General features: G+C 41.1%; 1 protein-coding gene across 6 annotated transcripts; it reads right to left on the bottom strand.

Moving 5' to 3' along the window:
- Positions 1-499: 499 nt before the first annotated feature.
- On the bottom strand, positions 500-24,250 carry LOC132894918 (uncharacterized). 6 transcript variants are annotated; one of them, XM_060935053.1, is made up of 7 exons: positions 19,706-20,000; positions 19,434-19,580; positions 18,579-18,752; positions 17,942-18,050; positions 8,004-8,444; positions 7,515-7,674; positions 500-1,128 (listed from the first exon to the last, which is right to left on the bottom strand). In XM_060935053.1, exons 5-7 carry the CDS (start codon positions 8,346-8,348, stop codon positions 983-985), a joined length of 651 nt encoding a protein of 216 aa, XP_060791036.1. In that variant the 5' UTR covers positions 8,349-8,444; positions 17,942-18,050; positions 18,579-18,752; positions 19,434-19,580; positions 19,706-20,000; the 3' UTR covers positions 500-982. The 6 variants fall into 6 exon arrangements, 5 of the variants coding, with proteins under 5 accessions (XP_060791036.1, XP_060791035.1, XP_060791038.1 ...); XR_009655693.1 differs by lacking the exons at positions 18,579-18,752; positions 19,434-19,580; positions 19,706-20,000 and adding exons at positions 5,009-5,075; positions 23,968-24,250; XM_060935052.1 differs by lacking the exons at positions 19,434-19,580; positions 19,706-20,000 and adding an exon at positions 23,968-24,250 and having other exon boundaries at positions 18,579-18,772.
- Between the last annotated feature and the right edge of the window lie 1,088 nt (positions 24,251-25,338).

Consider the following 25,338-nt stretch of genomic DNA (forward strand, 5'->3'; position numbering starts at 1 on the left):
TTTTCACTTCTGTCTCCACTCATTTTAAGTCACCTTGAGGAGAACAAAAGGAGAAACTTGGGAACACACACACACACACACACACACACACACACACACACACACCATGCTGTATTACAGACTTGACATTAAAATTATTTAACCTTTAAAAACTTTCCAAAAAAAAAAGTTACATTTCAGACTCTTCAGATTTTAAGGTCAAATCAGATGCAACTTTTCATCACGACATTCCCTCCCCCAGCACCTTTAGTTGTGTGAACTGGTGTGCAGCAAACCACCTCCAGATTAATGAGGATAAAATCAAGGAGCAGGTGGTGGATTTAAAGGAAAATTCCACCCTGTAATACAAACCCCATTTCCAGAAAAGTTGGGATATTTTCCAAAATGCAGTAAAAACAAAAATGTGATTTATTAAATTTACATAAACCTTTATTTAACTGAAAAAAGTACAAAGAAAAGATTTTCAGTAGTTTTACAGACCAACTTAAATGTATTTTGTAAATATAAACGAAGTTAGAATTTGATGCCTTCAACATGCTCCAAAAAAAAAAAACCTTGGGACAGAGGTAAACTCCCTGTCAACACACCCTTGTGGGGCCCATATGGGTTGGATATGGGCTGCCCAGCTGGGCTCCAGTCAGTTTTGTCCGGGGGTTCCATGGTGGCCCCATGTGGGCAAGCCCAGTTGGGCTGAAGGTGGGTTTCACATGGGCCCTAGCTAAAACCCACTTGGGCAACCCAGGTTTCTCCCATCTGGGGCCCACACTGAGTGGGCCCATGTGGGCTCATTATGGGTCCCTGATTGTACCCTTTAAGGTAATAACTATTATGGGGGCTTATTTTACAGTCAGCCCATAGTACAGTTCTTTACACAACAATGACAAAAAGACTAGTAATACAATTACTTTTTATTGCTATTTACAAAAAAATAAAAACTAAGTTTTTATTACAGAAATCACTGAGAAAAAAAACAAAACACAATTTAAATTTCCTGAGGGGCTGCCTCTCTGGCCTGACGGGCCTGTCGATTGCCCCCCCGGTCCCTAGAACCAATTAGCCACTTCGAGACCGCCTTCTCTGCGTCCTTTCTGGTGATCTGACTGGTCATTGCATTCTTCTTCAAGGCTCCTGCAAGGCACAAATATAGCAGTGACTTACTTCATGTGACAACCACTGGCGGCTCGTTAATAGGGGCGATTTGGGCAACGCACTCCCAAACAGGGAGGGAGATTTTTTTATCTACTCCTACTACCACGGCAACAGTAATGTCATTGTCCAATCAGGCTAAGGTCGCGCCTGGTGTAGCCACGCCCTTTTGGGGCGATTTCTGTCAGTTTCAGATTTGCCCCAAAATCTCCCATTGACACTAATGGTACGTACTTTTTTTCGAAAATCATGCTCCCAATGCATTTTCTATTAGGTTTTATGTGCTCGCACAAGCAGCATGCTTATGTCATATGCCTGTTGCTCCGCGCAAGTGTTGCCAGATTGGGCCGTTTTAAGTGCATTTTGGCGGGTTTTGAACATAATTTTGGTCTGGAAAACGCAACTTGCACGGGAAATGTGTGAACATTCTATGAAGAAGATGGCGAGTGTTGAGTGCAACAATACGATAGCGTCTCTGAAAGAAGTTCCCTTTAGTCGTCATACCAATGAGGAGAAAACGGCAATCAAACAGCTAGGACTTCCTAGACCGAATTTAAACATCAAGCAAGTGTCTACGAAGGGGGAGAAGACCTACTCAAGAGGTTTTAACAAGAACTGGTACCACCGGAAAACTTGGCTAGCTGGCTGTGATGTAGTCAATGCTCTTTTTTTGCTACCCTTGCGTTCTCTTCCACCCTGGAAGTAGCACAGCAGACAGTACAGTGATATCTGATATTTGAATTTACTAGGCAAAAGTTGTGTGTGTGTGTGTGTGTGTGTGTTACCAATGGCAGTTTAACATTGCCATGTTTTTGTTTTACCAATGGCAGTTTAACATTGCCATGCTTGGAATATTTCAGTAGCCTCAAGTTCTCTCTGACTTGGTGTAAATTAAGCATATTTTCAGTTTTTATATATTGTACAGTATGTGTGTTCATTGGAGCCAGCAGCACCTTACCTTTTTTCCAACTTGTTAAGCCAAGTTGCACTGACTACAAAACCTTGTGTAACCTTGTGTGTGTATATAGCTAAATAACTAAAGCCTTTTGTGTTCATTGGCATGCTTGTAATACTTTAAATTTCCTCTTAAGGCATGGCTTTCTGGAGGAATTCTTGGGGAAAAAAAACTGCAGAATTTATTCAGAATTATTATTTGTTGTTAAAATGGTGCAGTTCCATATAAAAAAATAAAAAACACATAATTAAGCTGCACATGTTTGTTTGATGGTTATGCTTTTCTTCATCTTTTTCAAAACTTAAATAAACACTTGTTTTGGATTTATATCCTGACACTTTAATTGCATTCTTTAGAATGAAGAAATTAGAATGTTTATAATTAAGAATTTGTGTCTACTTATTATAGAATACTGGAAAAATATGAGAAAATAAATGAGTAATGTAATATTAATTGATTGTGATGCCAAATGTTTTGCTTTGAAGGCTTCACAATGAATCTTCCTTAGTTTTAGCCTGGCAAGCCAGACTAAATGTGAATATTTGCCACTCGTAGGCAAAAATATTTTTGGCCGCTAGGCGGGTGGGTCTAGTTTACTAGGCTACCTTAGTTTGCCACCTTTAACTTGTTCAGTGTTGCCACCTAGTGGAGAGAAGAGATATTGTCTATATTGATATCTGAATTTACCAGGCAAAAACAAGTTCGGCCAATTGATTTGCTACCTAGGTCAATTTACTTCAGTCCTGTGGACATTTATGGTCCGTGTAGACATAACGGGGGAAAATTGCCCCCCCTGAAAAAAAAAAAAATCAGGAGCCACCACTGGTGACAACTCTCAGCCAGGTTTGCAGAAGCAACAGAGTTTCTCAAAAAAGGCAAGTTTATTTGTATAGCGCATTTCATACACACAGGCAATTCAATGTGCTTCACAAAAAATAAAAGCATAAGAACAGTAACAAAGAATTAAAGTAAGTGAAATCATTAAAATCCAAAATTAAAAAGAAATTAAAATAAAGAATTAAAGTAAAATCATTAAAATCAAAATTAAAAGAAATTATGTTAAAGGAAATTAATTACACTTTAGGTAAAAATTAATCAAGTGAAAGCATCTGAAAACAGCTTTGTCTTGAGCCTGGATTTAAAACTAACAGTAGTAGCATTTTTGGTATCATCTGGAAGTTGGTTCCAAAGCTTAGCAGCATAGCAACTAAAGGCTGCTTCACCACACTTCGTTTTGACAGCTGGTATTACGAGCAAGTTTTTCTCCTGTAATCTTAGAGACCTAGTTGGTGCATATAATTGAAACATATCCAGTAGGTAGCTGGGTCCCATCCCATTTAAAGTTTTAAATAGAAGAAGTAATGCCTTAAAGTCAATTCTATAGCTCACTGGGAGCCAGTGCAGAGACCTTAGGATTGGAGTGATATGGACTACCCTTTTTGTTCTTGTAAGAACCCTTGCTGCTGCATTTTGGATTAGTTGAAGCTCTTTAATGGTCTTTTTTGGAAGACCTGTGAAAAGGCTATTGCAGTAATCAACCCTACTGGAGATGAAAGCATGAATAAGTTTTTCCTAGATCATGCTTTGACATGAGACCCCTGAGTTTAGAAATGTTTTTTTAGGTGATAGAATGCAGACTTTTTTACCACTTTCATATGACTGTTGAAGTTAAGTTCACTGTCAATAAGGACACCAAGGTTTTTGACAGTATCCTTTGCTTTAAGCCCCTTAGTTTCAAGAACAGTGGCAATCCTAAGCCTTTCCTCCTTTTTGCCAAATATAATTACTTCAGTTTTATCTGCGTTCAGCTGAAGAAAATTGTGAGACATCCATTTGTTAATTTGGTCAATGCATCTATGAAGAGACTCAAGAGGGGCATAGTCATTAGGTGACATAGCTAAGTAAAGCTGAGTGTCATCTGCATAGCTATGGAAGTTTATTGAGTTATTCTTAATAATTTGTCTAAGTGGGAGCATATAAAGGTTGAATAGTAATGGTCCCAGGCAGGGGTTAAATTGGGATTGGTTATGTGGGGGGGCTCTGCCTCGTACCCGCCCCTGCCCCCGCCGCCCTGCCCCAATATACTTTTTGGAAAATAACCCTCTAATTTGATAACCATATCATATTGCACAGAGATATACACCTTATCTGTGTGTTGTAGGCCTGTGTGTGTCTTGTAGTGCCCCCCTACACATTATGGCAGTTTGAATGTAGATTGGTTGGCCAATGTAACAGATTGTACAGGTTGTTGTACATTGGTTTGAAGGAAATTATTAGTGGGGGGTCTGGGGGTCCTCCCCCAGAAGTTTTTTATTATCATACATGTTATTTGCTGAATTCTGGTGCATTTTAATAAGTTGTTAGCTGACTTTACAGAGGTAGGTTGAGCAATATCATGTTAAATCTTGTCACATGCCTACAGGTGAAAAATGTGAAGGAGAACTGTTCAGTGAGAAAATTTGAAGGCTTGCACAATCTTAAACCAAAACAGTTGATTTATTTTGGAGGATAAATGTTAAATATGCCAAAACACTGTCAGTCAAATTGTCAAATATATTCATGCAGTGAATGCAACCAAATACAAACACTAACATTGGAAGCATTTATTATTATTATTATTATTATTATTATTATGTATTCAATTATTTATTTGGCATGTGGTGCTTTTTGTATTGTCTAGAACATACATAAGATGAGCATATTATAGCAGCAAAATAGAAGCACAATCATTTGAATGCAGCAAAAGTTTTATGCATTAATTGGCTATGGTTTAGGTAAACCACACTCCCGTATGGGATTTAGAATAGGAGGGTCCCCAGACCATATGTGATATGGTCTGGTGCTAACCAGGCTACCAGTACAGTACCTTAAATTAACATTTTAACAGATATGTTGTTTGCTGCCCACCTTTTGAAGAAATCTGTAAGCTTCCTCCTCTTTGCTTTCCTCATTTTTAACCTTTAGCTGCTGACCTCTAAAAATCCAAAACAACAAAATTTATTAACCTTCTTGTATAAAAGTGAAATTGACTGTATCGACAGTTAATTAAGGCTAGAGCACAAGACGAGTGTTTTGTTTATGTTTGCCAAAGGTAGCTAACTTGAGGCAACGTTAGGCTCAACTTTTGGTCAATCTCAGTAGCTAACTTTAACTGACATCTCCCCCTTCCCCCTGGCTAATTTCTGTCGATAACTGGGGACTATGGAAATTGAACTCGCCAAATGCACAGACAGTTCGTTCAAGCACCTCTGATGGATTAGGATCGTATGCAGGTAAAAGGGGAGACGGTGTACAGAGAAAATTATAAACAAGTCACAACGCTGAAACACAAGCCCAAAAACCCGCAAACCACGACTTCTGATTTTTTTTTTTAAAGCGAGCTCACAAAAAAAGAAACCCCAAAGTCGCTTATAAAAAGCGGAATTGGCAACCCACGCAGTGTTCCAGAAACCAGAATCTCTGATCGCAAGTTCTGTTCTAAATAGCTTTGACAGGTCGTCTTATCAGGAAAACTATGATCTATCTCATAAAAGTCATGGGTTTAGTGATTAATAAAACGATATTTAATTATTCAGAACTGAAAATCGTGAAAAGGGTTTGTTGCTTTTGATGTGTGCGTGATCATACGCCATCCGCTCCAAGCTTATGTGCCGGGGCTCAGCCCCGGACAGCCCCGGCCCAATTTAACCCCTGGTCCCAGGATTGAGCCCTGGGGAACCCCACAGTTCAAGGACACGGGTGATGAACTGTGGCCTCCAATGGCCACATAAAAAAATTTTTGTTGTAGGTAAGATTTTAACCAGTTGATTACTATACCAGTAAATCCAACCCAATGCTCCAGTCGATGTAGCAGTATGAAATGATCTACCGTGTCAAATGCAGCACTTAAGTCTAAAAGCACCAAGACTGATGTTTTACCAGCATCAGAATTAAGACGTAGGTCATTCATGACTTTAGTAAGAGCTGTTTCAGTGCTATGATTGGCACGAAAACCTGACTGAAACTTATCAAAACATCCATTTGATGTCAGGAAGGCAGTTAATTGATTAAAAACAATTTTTTCAATTATTTTACCAACGAATGGCAAATTGGATATGGGCCTGTAGTTGTTGAGTACTGAGACATCCAGGTTATTCTTTTTCAGTAGGGGTTTTACAACCGCTTTTTTCAGAGATGAAGGAAACATGCCAGTTCATAAGGAGGTGTTGATAATCTGAAGTACCTCGTCTGATATTAGGTGAAGAACAGATTTGAAAAAGACTGTAGGTAAAATGTCCAGTTCAGATGTGGAGGAGCTGAGACTTTGTACTGTTTTTCTCAGAGTCTCAACATCAATTAAACTAAATGTTGACATTGTATTATGACCCCCTCTCTCTTTATCCAATGGTTCCAGATTTTGAAGTGTTTGCACCTGTGTGGCTATATTCATACGTATTTTATCAATCTTTCCTTTGAAAAAAAATGCAAAGTCGTTGCATGTATTAACTGAGAGAAATTCAGAAGGCATTTGTCTTGATGGGTTTGTTAGCTTTTCAACTGTAGAAAATAGCACACGGGCATTGTTGATATTCCTATTAATAATGTCAGCAAAAAAAGACTGTCTTGCTTTAGAAATTTCTAAGTTGTGTTTACATAACATCCCTTTGTAGATTTGATAATGAATCTGGAGTTTAGATTTACGCCATTTTCTTTCAGACTTTCTACATTCCCTCTTTGACATTTTAACTGCTGGATTTAGTTTCCAGGGTGCTTTTCCTTTGTCTATGACTCTTGGTTTTTAAAGGAGCAATAGCATCCATAATATGTTTCATTCTTGAATTAAAAATTTCCATTAGATCATCTGCACAATCTAAAAACTGAATATTGTGGAAGTTTGTTAAAGGAGAAATCTAGTGTGAATCAATCAATAGCCCAGTTGTTAAGGTTCATTGAAGGTTATCTGTATGTATGCGGTCTATGTTGCATCACATTTTCTTGTTCTTTTTCCTGACAGCACTTGTTGACCTCAAACAACCGGGCTAATGACTGATTCACACCAAACGTCTCCTTTAATTTCAGTAATTCAATGTATAAGGCGAAGCTCATACATTAAATAGATTCATCAGACATTAAGTGAAATATTTCTAGCTGTTATTTGTTTCTATTCTGTTTAGGAAAACTGTATAGCGGAGTAATATTTTAATAACATATCGAAATATCGCGTTTCATGTCTGCGTATTGAGCCGTAGGGGTGTGTCATTCAGTTCAATAAAAAAACAAGAACCGTTGCATTCCTAACTATTACACCCCAGACATCACCTATGCCCACCCTTACACACACCTGTAGTTGCCTTTACAGTTCAATAAACATGTTTGGTATTATGATCTCTTTCTAATATTGTACAACTTAAACATTATCCATATGCACACCTACCATAAATTACTTCAAACAGCTTGAGGGGCTTGAATCCTCTCTTGCCATTTCTCCCCACAAAGTTGCACTGTCTGGATAGGTTGTGGTCAATGAGGAATGCCATCATCCTTCTCGTGGCCCCGTCAACAGTGCCCCCTCCAATGTCCACCACAGCTGCAATCTGAGAGGGAACAAAGGCAATACAAGGCAGGTCAATCTATATTCCTCACTGGAGTAAACCTCTCAACATGAAAGAACTGCCAGATGCATGGATATTTGAAAGTTAGGGTGCGCACATAGTAGATACAGTGTGAAAGAGTGGGAAGATCCCACTAGTGGATCGAAATGTTGCCTTATAGTTAAATTATAAAGTGTTTTTGGAGCATATATCCAGTGTGCAGACCACTCTTTCACACTGTTCTCGTAATTTTCAACAGCACTTGGCAACGTCAAACAACAGGGCAACAGGTTGATTCAGTCCACATACTGTAATACATTTAACATACATACCAGTTCTGACATGAAGGTGGGGTTTGCCAGTTTTTCTTCCATGCAGTCGACTTCATTAACCATCTTGAGGGGGAAACCCTCTAGAGTAGAACAAACGGGGTTGGCAATGTTGTGTCGATCTTGGAGAAGTGCCTGGAGAATCCTCCCATGGTTCCTCTGTGCGTCTTTCACCTCCTCAAGGAGGGTCAAAATGCAAACAAACATGCTATCCCGAATGTCTCGTCTTGGGGTTGAAGACCCGTGGGTGGGAGCAGGGGGTGCAGGGGTCTGTATAGACCTGTGGGTGGGTGGAGGGGTCTGCAGAGACCCGTGGGTGGGTGGAGGGGGGGAGGGGTCTGCATACATCTCAGAGTAGATGGAGGCCTCGGAGGTGATGGAGATGCCTGATTGTTGATGTCGTCGTCATCCTCATCTTTAGCCTCGCTGGACATGACCACTTGCCTAAACATGTGTAATAATCAAGCACAATCAATAAGTTAAATCATTTCAGTTAAACTATAACTACTTTAACTAAAGCATTAGCTTATACAGTGGTGCTTGAAAGTTTGTGAACCCTTTAGAATTTGCTATATTTCTGCATAAATATGACCTAAAACATCATCAGATTTTCACACAAGTCCTAAAAGTAGATAAAGAGAACCCAGTTAAACAAATGAGACAAAATTATTATACTTGGTCATTTATTTATTGAGGAAAATGATCCAATATTACACATCTGTGAGTGGTAAAAGTATGTGAACCTTTGCTTTCAGTATCTGGTGTGACCCCCTTGTGCAGCAATAACTGCAACTAAACGTTTCCGGTAACTGTTGATCAGTCCGGCACACCGGCTTGGAGGAATTTTAGCCCATTCCTCCATACAGAACAGCTTCAACTCTGGGATGTTAGTGGGTTTCCTCACATGAACTGCTCGCTTCAGGTCCTTCCACAACATTTTGATTGGATTAAGGTCAGGACTTTGACTTGGCCATTCCAAAACATTCACTTTATTCTTCTTTAACTGTTCTTTGGTAGAATGACTTTTGTGCTTAGGGTCGTTGTCTTGCTGCATGACCCACCTTCTCTTGAGATTCAATTCACGTACAGATGTCCTGACATTTTCCTTTAGAATTCGCTGGTATAATTCAGAATTCATTGTTCCATCAATGATGGCAAGCCATCCTGGCCCAGATGCAGCAAAACAGGCCCAAACCATGATACTATCACCACCATGTTTCACAGATGGGATAAGGTTTTTATGCTGGAATGCAATGTTTTCCTTTCTCCAAACATAACACTTCTCATTTAAACCAAAAAGTTCTATTTTGGTCTCATCCATCTACAAAACATTTTTCCAATAGCCTTCTGGCTTGTCCACGTGATCTTTAGCAAACTGCAGACGAGCAGCAATGTTCTTTTTGGAGAGCAGTGGCTTTTTCCTTGCAGCCCTGCCATGCACACCATTGTTGTTCAGTGTTCTCCTGATGGTGGACTCATGAATATTAACATTAGCCAATGTGAGAGAGGCCTTCAGTTGCTTAGAAGTTACCCTGGCGTCCTTTGTGACCTTGCCGACTATTACACACCTTGCTCTTGGAGTGATCTTTGTTGGGTGACCACTCCTGGGGAGGGTAACAATGGTCTTGAATTTCCTCCATTTGTACACAATCTGTCTGACTGTGGATTGGTGGAGTCCAAACTCTTTAGAGATGGTTCTGTAACCTTTTCCAGCCTCATGAGCATCAATAACTTTTTCTGAGGTCCTCAGAAATCTCCTTTGTTTGTGCCATGATACACTTCCACAAACACGTGTTGTGAAGATCAGACTTTGATAGATCCCTGTTCTTTAAATAAAACAGGGTGCCCACTGTTACACCTGCTGGCTCAAACAAGTGCAACATAAAGGGAGACCACACGTAGTAATATAATTTGATATAGAAATTTATTTAAGTAATAGATAAAAATCAGTAGTATGAAAAATAAAAATATAATGTACTAAGGACTATGTCCAAACAACAAACCAAAACCCCAAAAATGCCTGGAAGGAGGAAGCCCCTCTCCTCCTGGCCAGCTGATCTTTTTAAAAGGCCAGGCCCCTTGTTAAGCCAACTCTCCGCACCTGCACCCCAATCACCTGCTGATTAAACACATAATAAGGAGACAGGGAACAGGGCGGAGCTAAGGGGCTCCTAAATGAGACAGGGTCGTGACACCCCCCTCCTTAAAACAGAGACACACCCCTGTGGGTCTCTGTAAATGTAACCACTTAGACAATACAACAATAATACACATTATTCCAAATACCTAAATACCACAATACATCATAGCTACATGCAAATCAAACACTAATAAGGGCACAGCAAATATTAAACAACAAATTCAAAATCTCACATTCCAGCCATAACGAGATGATACACAACATCCAATCACAAGGTCAGCACCCTCCTGCATCCCACTCTCCCCACCCACCGGCAAACCTCGGCGCCAGGCAGCTATTTAAAGCAGGCAGAAACGAGAAAGACGCATTCACTTCTGACATGATCAGATATGCAATTAAGAAATTAGTCATCCATAGGAGATCGTGACAAAGCATCAGCCATGACATTTTCCACCCCCCTAATATGACGAATTTCTAAATTATACGGCTGGAGAACCAATGCCCAGCGCATAAAACGCTGGTTAGGGTTCTGCAACGAATGGAGAAATGTGAGCGGGTTGTGGTCAGAATAGACCACCACTGGTCGAACCCCTCCACCCACATAAAAGTGTTGCAGAGCCCAAACCAACGCTAGCGCCTCTTTTTCAATAACAGAATAATTCAATTGATGTCTATTGAACTTTTTAGAAAAATAACCTACTGGACACGCAATGTCGGCTTTATCTAACTGCAACAAAACCGCTCCAGCACCCACTTGGCTTGCATCCACCTGTAACTGAAAAGGCACATTAAGCCTAGGAGCAGCCAGAACAGGAGCGGTGCTCAATAGCAACTTCGCATTTTCAAACGCAGTCTGACAATCTAGAGACCAAAGAAACTTAACATTTTTTTTCAAAAGAGCAGTCAATGGAGCGACAACAGTGGAAAAATTGGCACAAAAACTACGATAATAACCCACCATACCTAAAAATCTCATCAATTCTTTTTTCGAGGTAGGTGGGGGAAACGCATCAATAGCCTGTACCTTGGCTTGGACTGGGCAGACTTGACCCTGACCCACAACCTTACCCAGGTACACCACAGTAGCACGAGCAAACTCGCACTTAGCAAGGTTAACAGTAAGCTTTGCAGCACGCAAGCGCTCAAAAAATTATCTAATACAAGACAGGTGTTCTTCCCAAGTATCACTATATGTCACAACATCATCGAGATAAACAGCACAACCCTCCAACCCGGCAACAACTCGATTCATGAGTCGCTGAAAGGTGGAAGGTGCGTTGCGTAATCCGAAGCTCATGACATTATACGAATACAACCCTGATGGCGTTATAAACGCAGAAATTTCTTGGGCTCGCGGCGTCAATGGAACCTGATAATACCCCTTTAAGAGTTCAAACTTACTGACAAAGTGAGCTGAGCCCACCCTATCAATACAGTCTTCCATCCTTGGAAGCGGAAAGGAATCGGGCTTAGTAACCTTGTTCACCTTACGATAGTCAGTGCAAAACCGAAATGTGTTATCCGGTTTAGCAACTAACAAACATGGTGACGACCAGCTGGAATAGGAAGGCTTAGCCAAGCCATGATCTAACAAAAATTGCACCTCGGCTTCCAAGTATCTCTCTTTCTCGGGCGGCACCCGCTAAAAACGTTGACAAATGGGCTGACTATTCTCAACCACAATGTCATGTTGAATAACATCAGTACAGGTAGGCACATCAGAAAACAAAGCATTGAATTCACAAATCACAGATTTCAATTGGCCTTGCTGTTCAGAAGACAAGTGACCAAACAAACAATCCAAATTCGACAACACTTCAGAATTTCTCAGTCACGGTTGCCACACTGTCCCCGAAGCACTTACATCCTCAGGAGCCGCCACATCCTGAGACTCCGCCTCCACTTCGCTCACCACAGCCAAACCGACAGCCTTGGTACTCCCACCACCAAAGTCTGTCTTCAAAGCGGGAGCATAGTAGGGCTTTAAAAGATTAACATGGCACAACTGAGTAGTCCTTCTACGATCTGGAGTGGACAATAAATAATCTAAATCAGTCACCTGACGCACAACTACATAAGGACCCGAAAACTTAGCACAGAAAGGCGAGCCCGACACCGGAAGCAAAGCCAGAACCTGATCCCCAATGTTAAATACACGCTCTACAGCGCGTCGGTCATACAGGCGCTTCATTTTTTTCTGTGCTTTGGACAAATTTTCCTTAGACAGTTTCCACGCAAGCAATAACTTTCTTCTAAAACCGTGCACATAATCAATTAAGTTTACAGGGGGCTCCACCTGCTCCACTCCCTCTTTTAACACAGAAAGAGGTCCACGAACTTTGTGCACAAACACCAAATCATTTGGGCTGAATCCCATGCTCTCCTGAGTAACATCACGAGCAGCTAGTAGGAGCCAAGGAAGACCCTCCTCCCAATCTTTATTCAACTCCACACAGTAAGCGCGCAATAAAGATTTTAACGTACAATGGAAACGCTCTAAAGTGCCCTGACTCTGCGCATGATATGCACTACTTACCCTATGTTTAACGTGGAGCTGATTCAAAACTTCCTTGAACAAACCCAAGGTGAAATTACTACCACGGTCACTTTGCACGATTTTTGGTATACCAAATATGGACATGAATTGAGACAGCGCTTTAACCATAGAACGAGTGGTAATGGTGCGTAACGGATAGGCCGCTGGGTACCGCGTGGCCTGACACATAACAGTTAACAAGTAGGCGCACCCAGACTTCGATGGCGGCAATGGACCTACGCAATCAACAATTAGATGTTCAAATGGTTGCCCCACCACAGGGATGGGATGTAACGGCACAGACTTTATTGTCTGATTTGACTTCCCTGTCAATTGACAAACATGGCATGTCCGAACATACTCAGCCACACTCTTTTTAATCTTCGGCCAATAAAAATGCTGTAACAATCTCTGGTACGTCTTACGCACACCAAAGTGTCCCGCGACATCACCATGAGCTGACTGTAACACCAACTCCCGAAATTTCACCGATACCACCAATTGCAATACTGGGTCAGCATCCCCATAAGCAGACCATTTACGCACTAATACCCCATCAATAACAAAATAACCACTCGTATAAGAATTCACATCTTCTACAGGCAACGCCCCACTCAACACCCCTGCCAACTCTTCATCCCCTTGCTGCGCTGCAACAAGATCCTCCCGGGGCAAAGATGATGGCAAAACTGGAACAGAAATGGCACTAAACTTAACATCTTTTCTACGACTCTGCGCACGGGTCACAGCACAGGCACAGAACACATCAGGAAACTGATCTCCACATTCGTCCGATACCACAGGCAATGGCACTACACTTACAACAGGTGGCGGCGCTGACTCAGCCCACACCCGCCCACCGGCCAGGTTGTTTCCCAGTATAATATCCACCCCTTCTACCGGTAACTCGGGCCGAACAGCCATCGTAACCTCCCCATTTATTAAATCGGATTCCAAATTAAATTTGTGTAAGGGTACAGAAAATGTGTGCATTCCTATCCCCCGAATCAGAACGCAACGGTGTGTATCAGACTGTTCATTAACTGGCAACACATACTGTTTTATAAAGGACTCAGAAGCCCCAGTGTCACGTAATATTTTTACTGGCACTTTCTGCTGGCTGCCCACTACAGACACAAACCCAGTTGTAATAAATGGCTCATAGCCATCATTATACTCTGTCTCCATCACCGACCTGTCAACACTCACATCAGCTGACACACTGCACACAGAACTAGTCAACACCTCTTCAAGCTTACTAACGCTCGCATCCTCCAGTGGCATCCCCACGCCCCTGGAGGAAGCAGTGCGCACAGGTTTAGAGGATGCAGCACCCACAGGTTTAGCTGGAGCAATTCTACCCCTACCCTTTCCCTGCAAAAGAGGACATTCTTTCTTCCAATGACTGCGCTCGTTACAATAACGACACTGGTCATCCCCAGTAACACTGGGATATGCAGACTGCCTAGAAACAGAAAAACGATGATAACGAGGGCCACGACTACCAAAAGACACACCATTATCATTAACAAACTTACCCTTGTGGATCAAAACAAACTCGTCTGCCAACACCGCAGCTTCAGCGGCAGTTTTAACTTTCCGCTCCGTAATATAAGTTACAATACGATCAGGAATGGTGTTTTTAAATTGCTCAAGCAAAACTAAATCACATAGAGTCTCGAATATATGGACACCTTCAGCTGTACACCAACGATTGAAAAAAGTAGTGAGCTCCCTAACGAACTCTGTATACAGCTGCCTGTCCCCTTTTCTCCAATGTCTAAACTTCTGACGATAGGCCTCGGGGACCAGCTCGTAAGCTTTCAATACGGCCCCTTTAACCGATGCATACTTCTTTCTCTCATCAGCGCTCAACGCAACGAAAGCATCCTGGGCTTTTCCCGTGGGCACACTTTGCAACAACAAAGTGCGCTCCGAGTCACTCCACCTTCGATCAACAGCCAGATTTTCAAACAATGCGAAAAAAGTTTCAAGATCTCTATCGTTGAATTTAGGCAGAAGTTTAACCATATTTGCTACATTACATTCCTTAGAATCGCCGGTATTTCCAGCGCTATTCGCGTCCACACCCCTACGTAACTTTTCATATTCCAGCTGCCGGTCTTTATCACGGACATCAGCAGCCAGTCGATCTCTCTCTAATTGAAACTTAATTAGTTCCTTCTGCTGCTCAAAAGTTAAATGTGTTGTAGACGGAACTACAGGTGCACCCAATACTGGTACACTAAAAGATATCATTTTGGAAAAATCTAACATCTCCAATTTTACCAATTTGTCTTTTACAGCCAGTCTCAATTCATCCTTTCTTAAAGTCTTGGGTAAATCTGTCACAAACTCAAAATGTGCAGCTACCTCCCAAAGTTGAGCCTTCGTCAAACCATTTAATGCCTCCTCCGACGGAGAATCCACAAATGCGCTCACACTATCCATGACACAACTTACCCAAATGTCAATACAAAAATGACCAAATAACACTCACAACCGATCCAAAAGTTGCCAAACTGTCCTGACCAAATTTACCAAATGCCAAACTACTTACCACGCACCTAACCAAGTTACTAGCCTACTTACCAAATGCCAAAACCAAAAATAGCTGCCCAAATTACTAGGCCAAAAGTAGCTGCCCAATACTATTTACCAAATGCCCTTTACATGCATATCAACCATTCCTTGAGGCGCATGTCCCACAATTGCTGAAAGTTAAAACGCATAGGAGTAGCCCCGCACCTAACTCAACAGAAATCCCTAATTAAAACTAACCTAGTCTTCAGGAGCCCCCATACGATTGAGTTCTGAAGAACCCCCCCCCGCGTTCGACTCCCAAACACAAAAAACTAAAATAACAAACTAAAAAAACAAACAGCGTTAGGCGCTCTACTCCTACCGCAAGGTTTGCACGTTACTCCGGTGAATCTAATCCACCTGCGTTACCTCAGCAATCAAGGGGCAATTGCCTCAACCAAAATACTTGGTACTAGAACGATGAGACTTCCTCCTCCCCCAAACAAACAGAAACAATTAAACCAACAACCCAAACGAAAATGTATCAAAATATACAAAAATACTACGCGAGTCACCCACCAATTTAATGCGCTAGTTTACCCAAAATCGGTTCCAAAACCGGACGAGCCCCCATATGTTACACCTGCTGGCTCAAACAAGTGCAACATAAAGGGAGACCACACGTAGTAATATAATTTGATATAGAAATTTATTTAAGTAATAGATAAAAATCAGTAGTATGAAAAATAAAAATATAATGTACTAAGGACTATGTCCAAACAACAAACCAAAACCCCAAAAATGCCTGGAAGGAGGAAGCCCCTCTCCTCCTGGCCAGCTGATCTTTTTAAAAGGCCAGGCCCCTTGTTAAGCCAACTCTCCGCACCTGCACCCCAATCACCTGCTGATTAAACACATAATAAGGAGACAGGGAACAGGGCGGAGCTAAGGGGCTCCTAAATGAGACAGGGTCGTGACACCACTCACACCTGTTTGTCATCCCATTGATTGAAAACACCTGACTCTAATTTCACCTTCAAATTAACTGCTAATCCTAGATGTTCACATACTTTTGCCACTCACAGATATGTAATATTGGATCATTTTCCTCAATAAATAAAAGACCAAGTATAATATTTTTGTCTCATTTGTTTAACTGGGTTCTCTTTATCTACTTTTAGGACTTGTGTGAAAATCTGATGATGTTTTAGGTCATATTTATGCAGAAATATAGAAAATTCTAAAGGGTTCACAAACTTTCAAGCACCACTGTATAAAGGAAAAATAAAATTTAAAAAACAGTTTTCGTAAGTTTAAGTTAGTGACAAATTGAGCACCTGCATACATGTCAACCTTTGGTCAATCAAACCTGTATAACCAACCTCCAAAATCCGTATTTCCCTTATAAAATCCGTATAAGATGCAAATTAAAATAATTTCCCTAAAATTTGAATGATAATTAACAATGATATATCCCAGTTACTTTTTATTCAATATTAATAACAATAAACCTTCAGAATGAATACAAAGCTCCAATGTTTGACAAAAACACAAAGTGTTATCAGCATAGTTACAAAGGAAATACTTCGCTGTTTGGAGACAGGTTTCACCGAGCGGCTATTATGCGCGAGACTTCATATTAGCCACAAAGTCAGGAAAATCTGTTCGTAAAATTATGTTATAATGATCAAATACAATGAAAAGTATTTTTCCAGTCTCACTTGTGAAAGGTAATCCCATGTGATCTCATTTGGACGGTAAACCTGTTGGTACAGTTAAACGCAGCACATGAATGAGGCATCTTTATTCTCGGCTACTGTCTAGATGCTATACCAGAGACGGTTGAAGAATCTCCACTTTGCCACATCCAATATGGCGGCGAGGATGACGTATGATTCTACGCAGAAGGCGGCGTCTATGTTTATTTGTCTATGACTTCACGGTTGGCGGGATTCTCGCAATGCGGTGTGCACATGATCAAAAGTGGAACGAAGTCTCGCTACCACAAGACAACGCGCGATTTCATAAGACTCTTTACTGGCTGTCTGTGGTGTACAGTACGTTTGTAAATGTTATGCGCTCTTTTATCATCGTGGGAATTGATTATAGCTCTAAATAAATATTGAAGTTTTTTTAAAGAATCCATATAACTTTATTTATACGCCCGTATACTACATTTATTGACTCAAATCTGTATAAAATACGGACATTCCGTATAGGTTGACATGTATGCACCTGTGGCACATCCTAAAGCGGAAGTTAGAGAAAAACAAGGTGTCTTAACATCCACCTGCTCTGAAATGTCATTACAAAGGAGTGGGAAAGGATTACAGTAGAAACCAGTGCATCTTTGGTGAATTTCAAGGCCATACAGGTTAAGGCAGTTCATAATAATGGTGCTCACACAAAATATTGACAGTATGTATGAGCATAATTAGGACATGTTCACTGTGGGGTGTACTTAATTTCGTTTCCAACTGTTTCAGCATTAACATTACGTTGAGATTTTCAGAAGACTACAAATTTCTGTTGTTATACAAGCTGTACACTGCCTTCTTTAAGTTGTATGTTTCATTTCTAGTGCTGTCCCATGAAAAGATTTAACAGAATATTTGCAAAAATGTGATGGTTGTTCTCACTTTTCCCCCTTGTTACTTTTTTAAGTGATTACATTTATTATTATTTATTAGTTAATCATATATTTGTTCATTCTACTGTTCTCTATAATTCAAATAGCCTCACCTCCTTTTGCGCTTCCCCCTGCCCATATTCTCTGTAGACTCAGGCTCGGTTGATACATCTGTATTCTGTTCATATTCCACTAACTTTGAGTGAGCAATTTCATATGTTGCTGTGGGAGACAGACAAATCAGTGGCAATTAGTTTCATTCAGAGCAAAATTAAAGGTGGAAAATGAGTTCTTGCATGGTTTTTAACACAATTTCATTTTTTTTGTATCGAACCGTAGAGCAACTCCCCTTGATCAGTTTTCTGCCAGCCCCATGAAAAATTTGAAGAAGAAAAAAACAAACAAACAAACAAACTTGTCTTGGGAGGCAACAAGGGGGTTGTACACATCAAACAAACACTAGGGGCACAGGCTGTGCACCAAAACATAACAAACCACTCCCAGCCAATCAACAACATGGTCAGGGGAGGGGGTGGGGGTTAGTGAGTGTGCACATATTGGTGGGGGCAGTGAGCAAAGTTGATTTAGTTGCTGGAATTTGAGAGTACCGTTTCGTATAGCATTTTAGGTATTTACATGGAATGTCAACGGAAGTGATAATGCAGGAACTCATAGTGCACCTTTAAACAAAATCTACAATGAACTCATCTTGTAAGATAATATAATACAAAATACACATGGGCACATTACCAGCATTTCTCTTCACGGTCATTTCGTGTGTCACCCAGTCAGTGCAAGGGTCCTTTTGCTTTATGGCTGCCCTTGTCGAGTTCATCTTTGCTGGTGGCCAATAGCATTCATCCTCCTCAGGCCCAGTAAACCATTTGGTTGCTATAACTGCCAGTCCGTGATTTGAAAACTCCACTACAGCGAAAGGTAACATGCTTAAAAAAAACCAAATACACATATAAATAAAAAATAAACAGCACTTTAGTGCAAGAGTGGCAATGCCACGTATCCAGTCTTGAATGGCAACAAAGCCATTTTTGTTTTCAACTCATCCACAGGTAATAGCTGCAAGTGCTCAGATAAATTGCTGTAAAGGACCACACTAGTCCTTGTAAGTGTTTTGTTATTTTCTTGAGTAAAACTTACATAAATGTGTTTTCATTTGTATTTTATGTTATTTACGAATATAAGATTTAATCAAATTTCTATTTGTGCTTTAGAATGGTTGGGCTATGAGGTTGCGTGAGTATTGTATGTGTGTGGATTTGTATGGACTTGGGGCGCTGTTTGTCTTTTAAGTGACACCGTAGCTCCACAAGAGGGAGATTTGTAAAGGTAGTAACCAGGTGTGATCAATTAAGAAGCTGCTTTGTTTGAGCTTGAGCTAAGAAGGCTTGACGTCTATGCTCCACTGCAAAAGAAAAGGATATTTTGACGCCTGTTTTATAACAGAAGAGAAATGATTATATGTTGCATCCTTGGTGAGCGCAGTGAGGTATGTTCTGTTTGAAGTTTTTGTAACTTTGCATTAAGTGTTGGAATCAAATGTGAATGCCTTTGTTTTAATATTGATGTCTCAATTAAGAAATGTTGTACCTGTGAGAACGGTATGGTGATTTGCTGTTTTGTATACCATGATACAGTTTTCACGGTGCTATGGGTGATGTTGGACTGACTCTGCTGTAAGTAAAATAAAATACACCTTGAGCATCAGTCGAGACTCTCTTTGGGATCCAAGGGTTGCTACAATTGCAAACAAAAAGAATTCCAAGACGTGAGGAGTCCTTTTGGTTAACAGTAAAAAAAGATAGTTATTGCCAAAGCCTATCGTCTATACTCGTATTATTATGCATAATGATTTTACCAACCTTTTGTTCAGCCACACACGTGCTTGTCCAGACGCTCTTCTAACCAGGGATGAGAGTGGGTGGTCACCAAAAAAGCAGAAAACAAGATGGCGCCCGAAGCTTCGTCTCGCTTTGAGTAAAGCCGATACGAAAGAGAAACGTATTTTTGAAGCGCAGCGACAATGAACATGTGCTTTCGATAAAATAGAACAGATGCGGGTACTTTTGTAAGAACTGTTATGACTGGCTTTTGTTCTCTCTCCCACTCTTGTAACAACTGTTATGATTGGCTTTTGTTCTCTGTTAGAGTGTGAGAGAGAACAAGCCAATCATAAGTTGTTTTCTTTTAGGTTATAGCAAACTTTGTTATGCTCTAAAATTGAGAAATTTGATTTTTAATTAATTAATTTCGTGGGTTTTTTAAAAGATTATTTTATTACATCTCAACTGGTAGGTATGAGGGTAAAATTATTTGTGTTTTTGAATTGGAGTTGAATTGGAGCCTTGCTGGAACCCACTTATAGCCCATCTAGTTTAGCCCATCTACTGCCCACCTATTACCCATGTGGGCTCCAACAACAAAGCCCACTTATTGCCCATGCTTAATTTAGCCCATTTAATGCCCACCCATTGCCCATGTGGGGCCCAACAACAAAGCCCACTTATTGCCCATGCTTAATTTAGCCCATTTAATGCCCACCCATTGCCCATGTGGGGCCCAACAACAAAGAGAACTGTTAGTCAATTCAGAAAGAACACTTCTCAAAACAAGATTGCAGAGAATTTGGGCCTTTCAAAATCTACAGTAGATCACACTGTGAAAAGATTCAGGGAATTCAGAGACATCTCAGTGCATAAAGGGCAAGGTCAGAAACCACTGTTGAATATGCATGACCTTCGAGCCCTCAGGCAGCACTGACTGAGAAGCTGTCATGCAACTGTGACAAAAATAGCCACATGGGCTCAGGAGTACTTTGGAAAACCGTTATCACTTAACAGAGCACCCTGCTGCATCCGGAAATACAACCTGAAACTGTATTACGCAAGGAGGAAGCCATTCATCAATTCTAAGCAGAAATGCAGCTGATTTCCCGGGCCTGAACTCATCTCAGATGGACCGAAAGACAGTGGAAATGTGTGCTGTGGTCAGAAGAGTCTGCATTTCAGCTTGTTTTTGGGAAAACTGGACGTTGGGTTCTCTGTGCTAAAGGTGAACATGACCATCCAGTTTATCAGAGAAAGGTGCAAAAGCCAGTATCTGTGATGGTATGGGGTGCGTCAGTGCCCAAGGCATGGGTGAGTTGCATGTGTGTGTGAAGATACCATTCACGCAGAGGTGTACATTGGAATTTTAGAGAAGCATATGTTGCCATCAAGGTGACATCTCCTCCCTGGAAGTCCATTCTTATTTCAGCAGGACAATGTCAGGCCTCATTCTGCACAGGCTACAACAGCATGGCTTCGTAGACGCAGACTGCATGTGCTGACTGGCCCTGTTGCCAGTCCCGATCTGTCTCCTCTTAAGAATGTATGGTGCATCATGAAGAGAATCTGACAATGGTGACCACAGTGGCTGCTTTATGTCCCAGGGCTCCCTCATGCTTGTTACCTTCTGGCTCTCCCCTTTTAGTTATGCTGTCATAGTTAGTTGCCGGAGTCCCTGCTTGTAATCAGTGCAATATGTATACTGTTCCTACTTTATTCAGGTGACATTGGACATACCTAACAACCTGTGTTTTCCCTCTCTTTCCCCCCCCCCCCCAAAAAAATCTGTCCCTCTGAGTTATATGTCGGTCCTGGGATCGAGATGCTGGCCTCTTCTGCTCCTCGGACCTGTCTGGTCCATCCTGGTGCCCTGTGTCTGGTTGGAGTCTCATCGCATCGCTCCTGTGGAGGCTGGCCCCATGTGGACAGTTGGGGGTTGTGCCTGGAGGACGCTCTGGACTCTTGCAGTGATATTTTTGTGGCTGGGGACTGCAGTTGACTTGCTGATTTTGGGACTGCGGTTGTCATGAACGGTTTTGCCCTTGGGTTTCCGTTGGTGGGGGGTTTATAGCATCAACGAAGCTGACTTTGTTAGGACTGTTAATGTTATAGTCATGTCTGTTGTTGCCTGGATGGGGATGGGTTCCCTTTTGAGTCTGGTTCCTCTCGAGGTTTCTTCCTCATGTCATCTGAGGGAGTTTTTCCTTGCCACTGTCGCCACAGGCGTGCTCATTGGGGATAGATTGGGGATAAAATTAGCTCATATTTTAAGTCGTTCAAATTCTGTAAAGCTGCTTTGCAACAATGTTTATTGTTAAAAGCGCTATACAAATAAACTTGACTTGACCACAGACTGTCGAGCAGCTGAAGTCTTGTATCAAGCAAAAATGGACAAAAATTACAATTACTATCCTGAGATCCCATACAATTAAAGTGTTATTAAAAAGAAAGGTGATGTCACACAATGGTAATAGTGCATTTTTGTTATCCCTGTGAGCTGCTCTGACATCATAGGGGGATATTTATTACGAGAGCAGAACCAAAAAAAATTTTTTTTGAAAAAAATAAATAAAAATGGTCATCTACATGTAAGGGATAGGTCATTTTTGCTGTTAGCTCCTAAAACCAAACAAGAAAAAGGTTTACCTCAGCAATGTCCTACATTCAGTGTCATGTTAATGAGACATACAGGAAAGAAGCAGAGACAACAAATGCTGGACTCTGGATCCTAAAAGTCCCAGGATGCAATGCAGCTGCATTGAATTACAGCAGCGACTCGGCTCAGCTAGTTTGGGATCTAGGAGTTCACAAATGTGAGGTCAATACTAGAATAAAAGTTGAAGCTTTAGGAGCTGATCTGTTTGAGCAGAGTGTACAAAGGAAGACATGAGACAGACTAAAGGACTGAAGTGCTGCTGCATTGCTCTCTTTCGGGTGAGATGAAGCGTGGGCAAAATCTGGTTGCATCACTATCAAAGTAATTGAACAGCATTGTGGGTAATGCAACCATAGAAAGAGAGACTAATGTATTGGAAATACACTTTTGAACTAACAGTCAACGAGGAATTTAATCATAAAATAAATCACTTGAACCACTGAAGATCACAGATACAGTATATTATGTGGACACAAGTGTTTTATTGGGAAATATGCCACACATATTTTTCATATGAGCTACATCTGGGACATGGAGAACCAAAACTGTGACAAATCTCTATACGTCACTTATGAAGAAATCGGTGAATTGTTTTGATAAATTGGTGTACTTGTTTGTGAATGTGTCTATATAATAAAAAGGAAATCACACATTGGCTTGAAGATATTAAGTTTATCTTGTTTACAAACTATTTTTTCATACAAAATTGTGGATCTGAGTGAAATATTTAAATAATATTGGCTGGCTTTGAGTGGTATATCAGATATATCGAAGATGAGTTCAATATCATGCAAGCTGAATGGAATATATCTGATACCATGGAAAAAAAGCCAGCCAATATTATTATTATACATAAACACTCTTCAGATCAGTATTCTTGAAGGCCAATGCTAACTTATCCGCAAGTTAGCGCAGTCATCCTACAGCCAGTATAGCGTTCATCAGCGCAGCAACGAACTCACCCTACAGCCAGTGCCGCGTTCATGAGTAGTGTTAGTGAATGCTAATAAAGCATTGCTATCAAGAGCAAATAGCACAGGCTAACGACCAAGAAACTAAGATTTCTGTCTCGAGACTCTTTTTCCATGCACACTCACCACAGTATTTTTCTCTCAGACTTAAAGCAGATATGCAGAACCTTTATTTTTAAATACATTTCTGAGTGGATAGTATCTCCATCCTTGACTATTGTATGCTGCATGAATGGGAATAAAAAATATATATTTTTGAGAGTTAAAATCGACCGTAAAGTTGGCGTTCGAGCTGCCCCGCTGTAAAAGGCTGAGGCCTTTTACAGCTATAGACCAAAGTCATATAAATCAAAATTTATGGTGAAAATAAGAAATACCGTTACCGACTTGCTCAACTAAGACTGATTTGACTTCACTGATTGTGGGTTGACTCTCATTAAAACAGGATAGGTATTATAACTTGTGCAACATACATGTACATGCATGCATTTCCACTGATAAAACATAAAAGGCTAATTAAATAATCAGATGAACTGAGACAATCACATTCTGAAGCAAATTAGATAATTTCATACCGGTAACTTAAACACACAATATGAGTTACATGTATTAATCCAAATGCAGGTAAACAACTTTTTTTTTTTTAAATCCAAATGAGAGTTGGAGCTTACCAGTCTGTGTTCTCGCTTCTTGAAGGCCAATCTTCTGGCCGATTGTTTTGAAACAATCTGACTTTCAGTTGTTCGTTCAGTTCTCCGTTCATTCACTTCTTCCACATAAGGGAGAGATGGCAGCAATGTCCAGTTTAGAAATAAGACAGCTGGTCCACTCTCCCTCTCCATACTGTATATTCTGCCATTACTGCTTGGCTCAGGCAATTACTAAAACCTGGGACGGAATGCAATGTCACCGGTTTTAGCAACAACGGCGGGGAGGTCACTGCCAGAGTGATACATCCCATCCCATTCCATCCCGGGTTTTAGCAACAATCCTCGGCTCACTGCAGGAGGACTGGTGCAACTGAACTCAGTTTAAAAAAATAAAATACTTTCCTTTTCTTGTTTTATTTTTCTTTAATTGTTGATACTGCACCCTCTTTCAATACAGGCTTATAGCCAATGCTCAACAGATCAGAGGTTTCGTACGAGTCCTCAGTAAAATGTGCAGAGCAGAGGAGAGACCACTTCATAGGCGCCCAATGTGCCCGTGAACTTCTCGCAAAACACGTCCAAATCTTTGCAGTTTGAACATTCTTGGGCCATAAATGCAACGTAAATCCACCTTCTGTTGTGTTTAGGGTGACCACCTGTCCCGCATAGCGCGTGCGCGTACAGCATTTGAAGCCGAATTTATGCGTCCCGCAAATTCAGAACGTGTCCCGCATAATCGATGCTTGCTGAGGGGGCTGTCGCTCTCCCCGGGCCACCCAGGCAGCCAAACGAATATTACGAGTACTTGACATTTCAGCACACCACCGTCGCCACTATAGACTGTAGAACAAAACCACACACACACACACAGCCCTCACAACTGACTGGTTGTTGTCAACTTTTTGTTGTTGCCATGACACCGCACTCACGTGCACAGACAGTGACGAGGGACGCAGGTGCAACGCATGCATTGCTTTCATATTAAAAAATGGAGAAAGGGAGATGGCAGGTGAGGCACCGCCACCTCCAGTTAAAAAGAGAAGGTGTATGTACAGGAAAGAGTGGGAAAATGAATATTTGTGGCTGAAAGGGGTTGAGGGGGATACCGAGAGGGCTTTTTGTGACCTTTGCAAAACATCTTCTTTCTCAATCAGACATGGCGGGGAATACGATGTGAAACGACACAGGCTCGCGGAGACTCACAAGAAACGTGTGCAACAGAAAGAAACGTCTAAATCTATGGATGCTTTCCTCCGACCTAAAAACGACTCTCTAGCTGACAAAGTGACTGCGGCAGAGGTGACGAGTGTGTATCACACTGTCCAACACGCAATATCATATCGGGCAGGAGATTGTGGCACAAAGCTGTGGTTGTGAGTTAAGAGACTTTTT

Source organism: Neoarius graeffei, chromosome 12 (assembly GCF_027579695.1).
Source record: "Neoarius graeffei isolate fNeoGra1 chromosome 12, fNeoGra1.pri, whole genome shotgun sequence".
Lineage (NCBI taxonomy): Eukaryota > Metazoa > Chordata > Actinopteri > Siluriformes > Ariidae > Neoarius > Neoarius graeffei.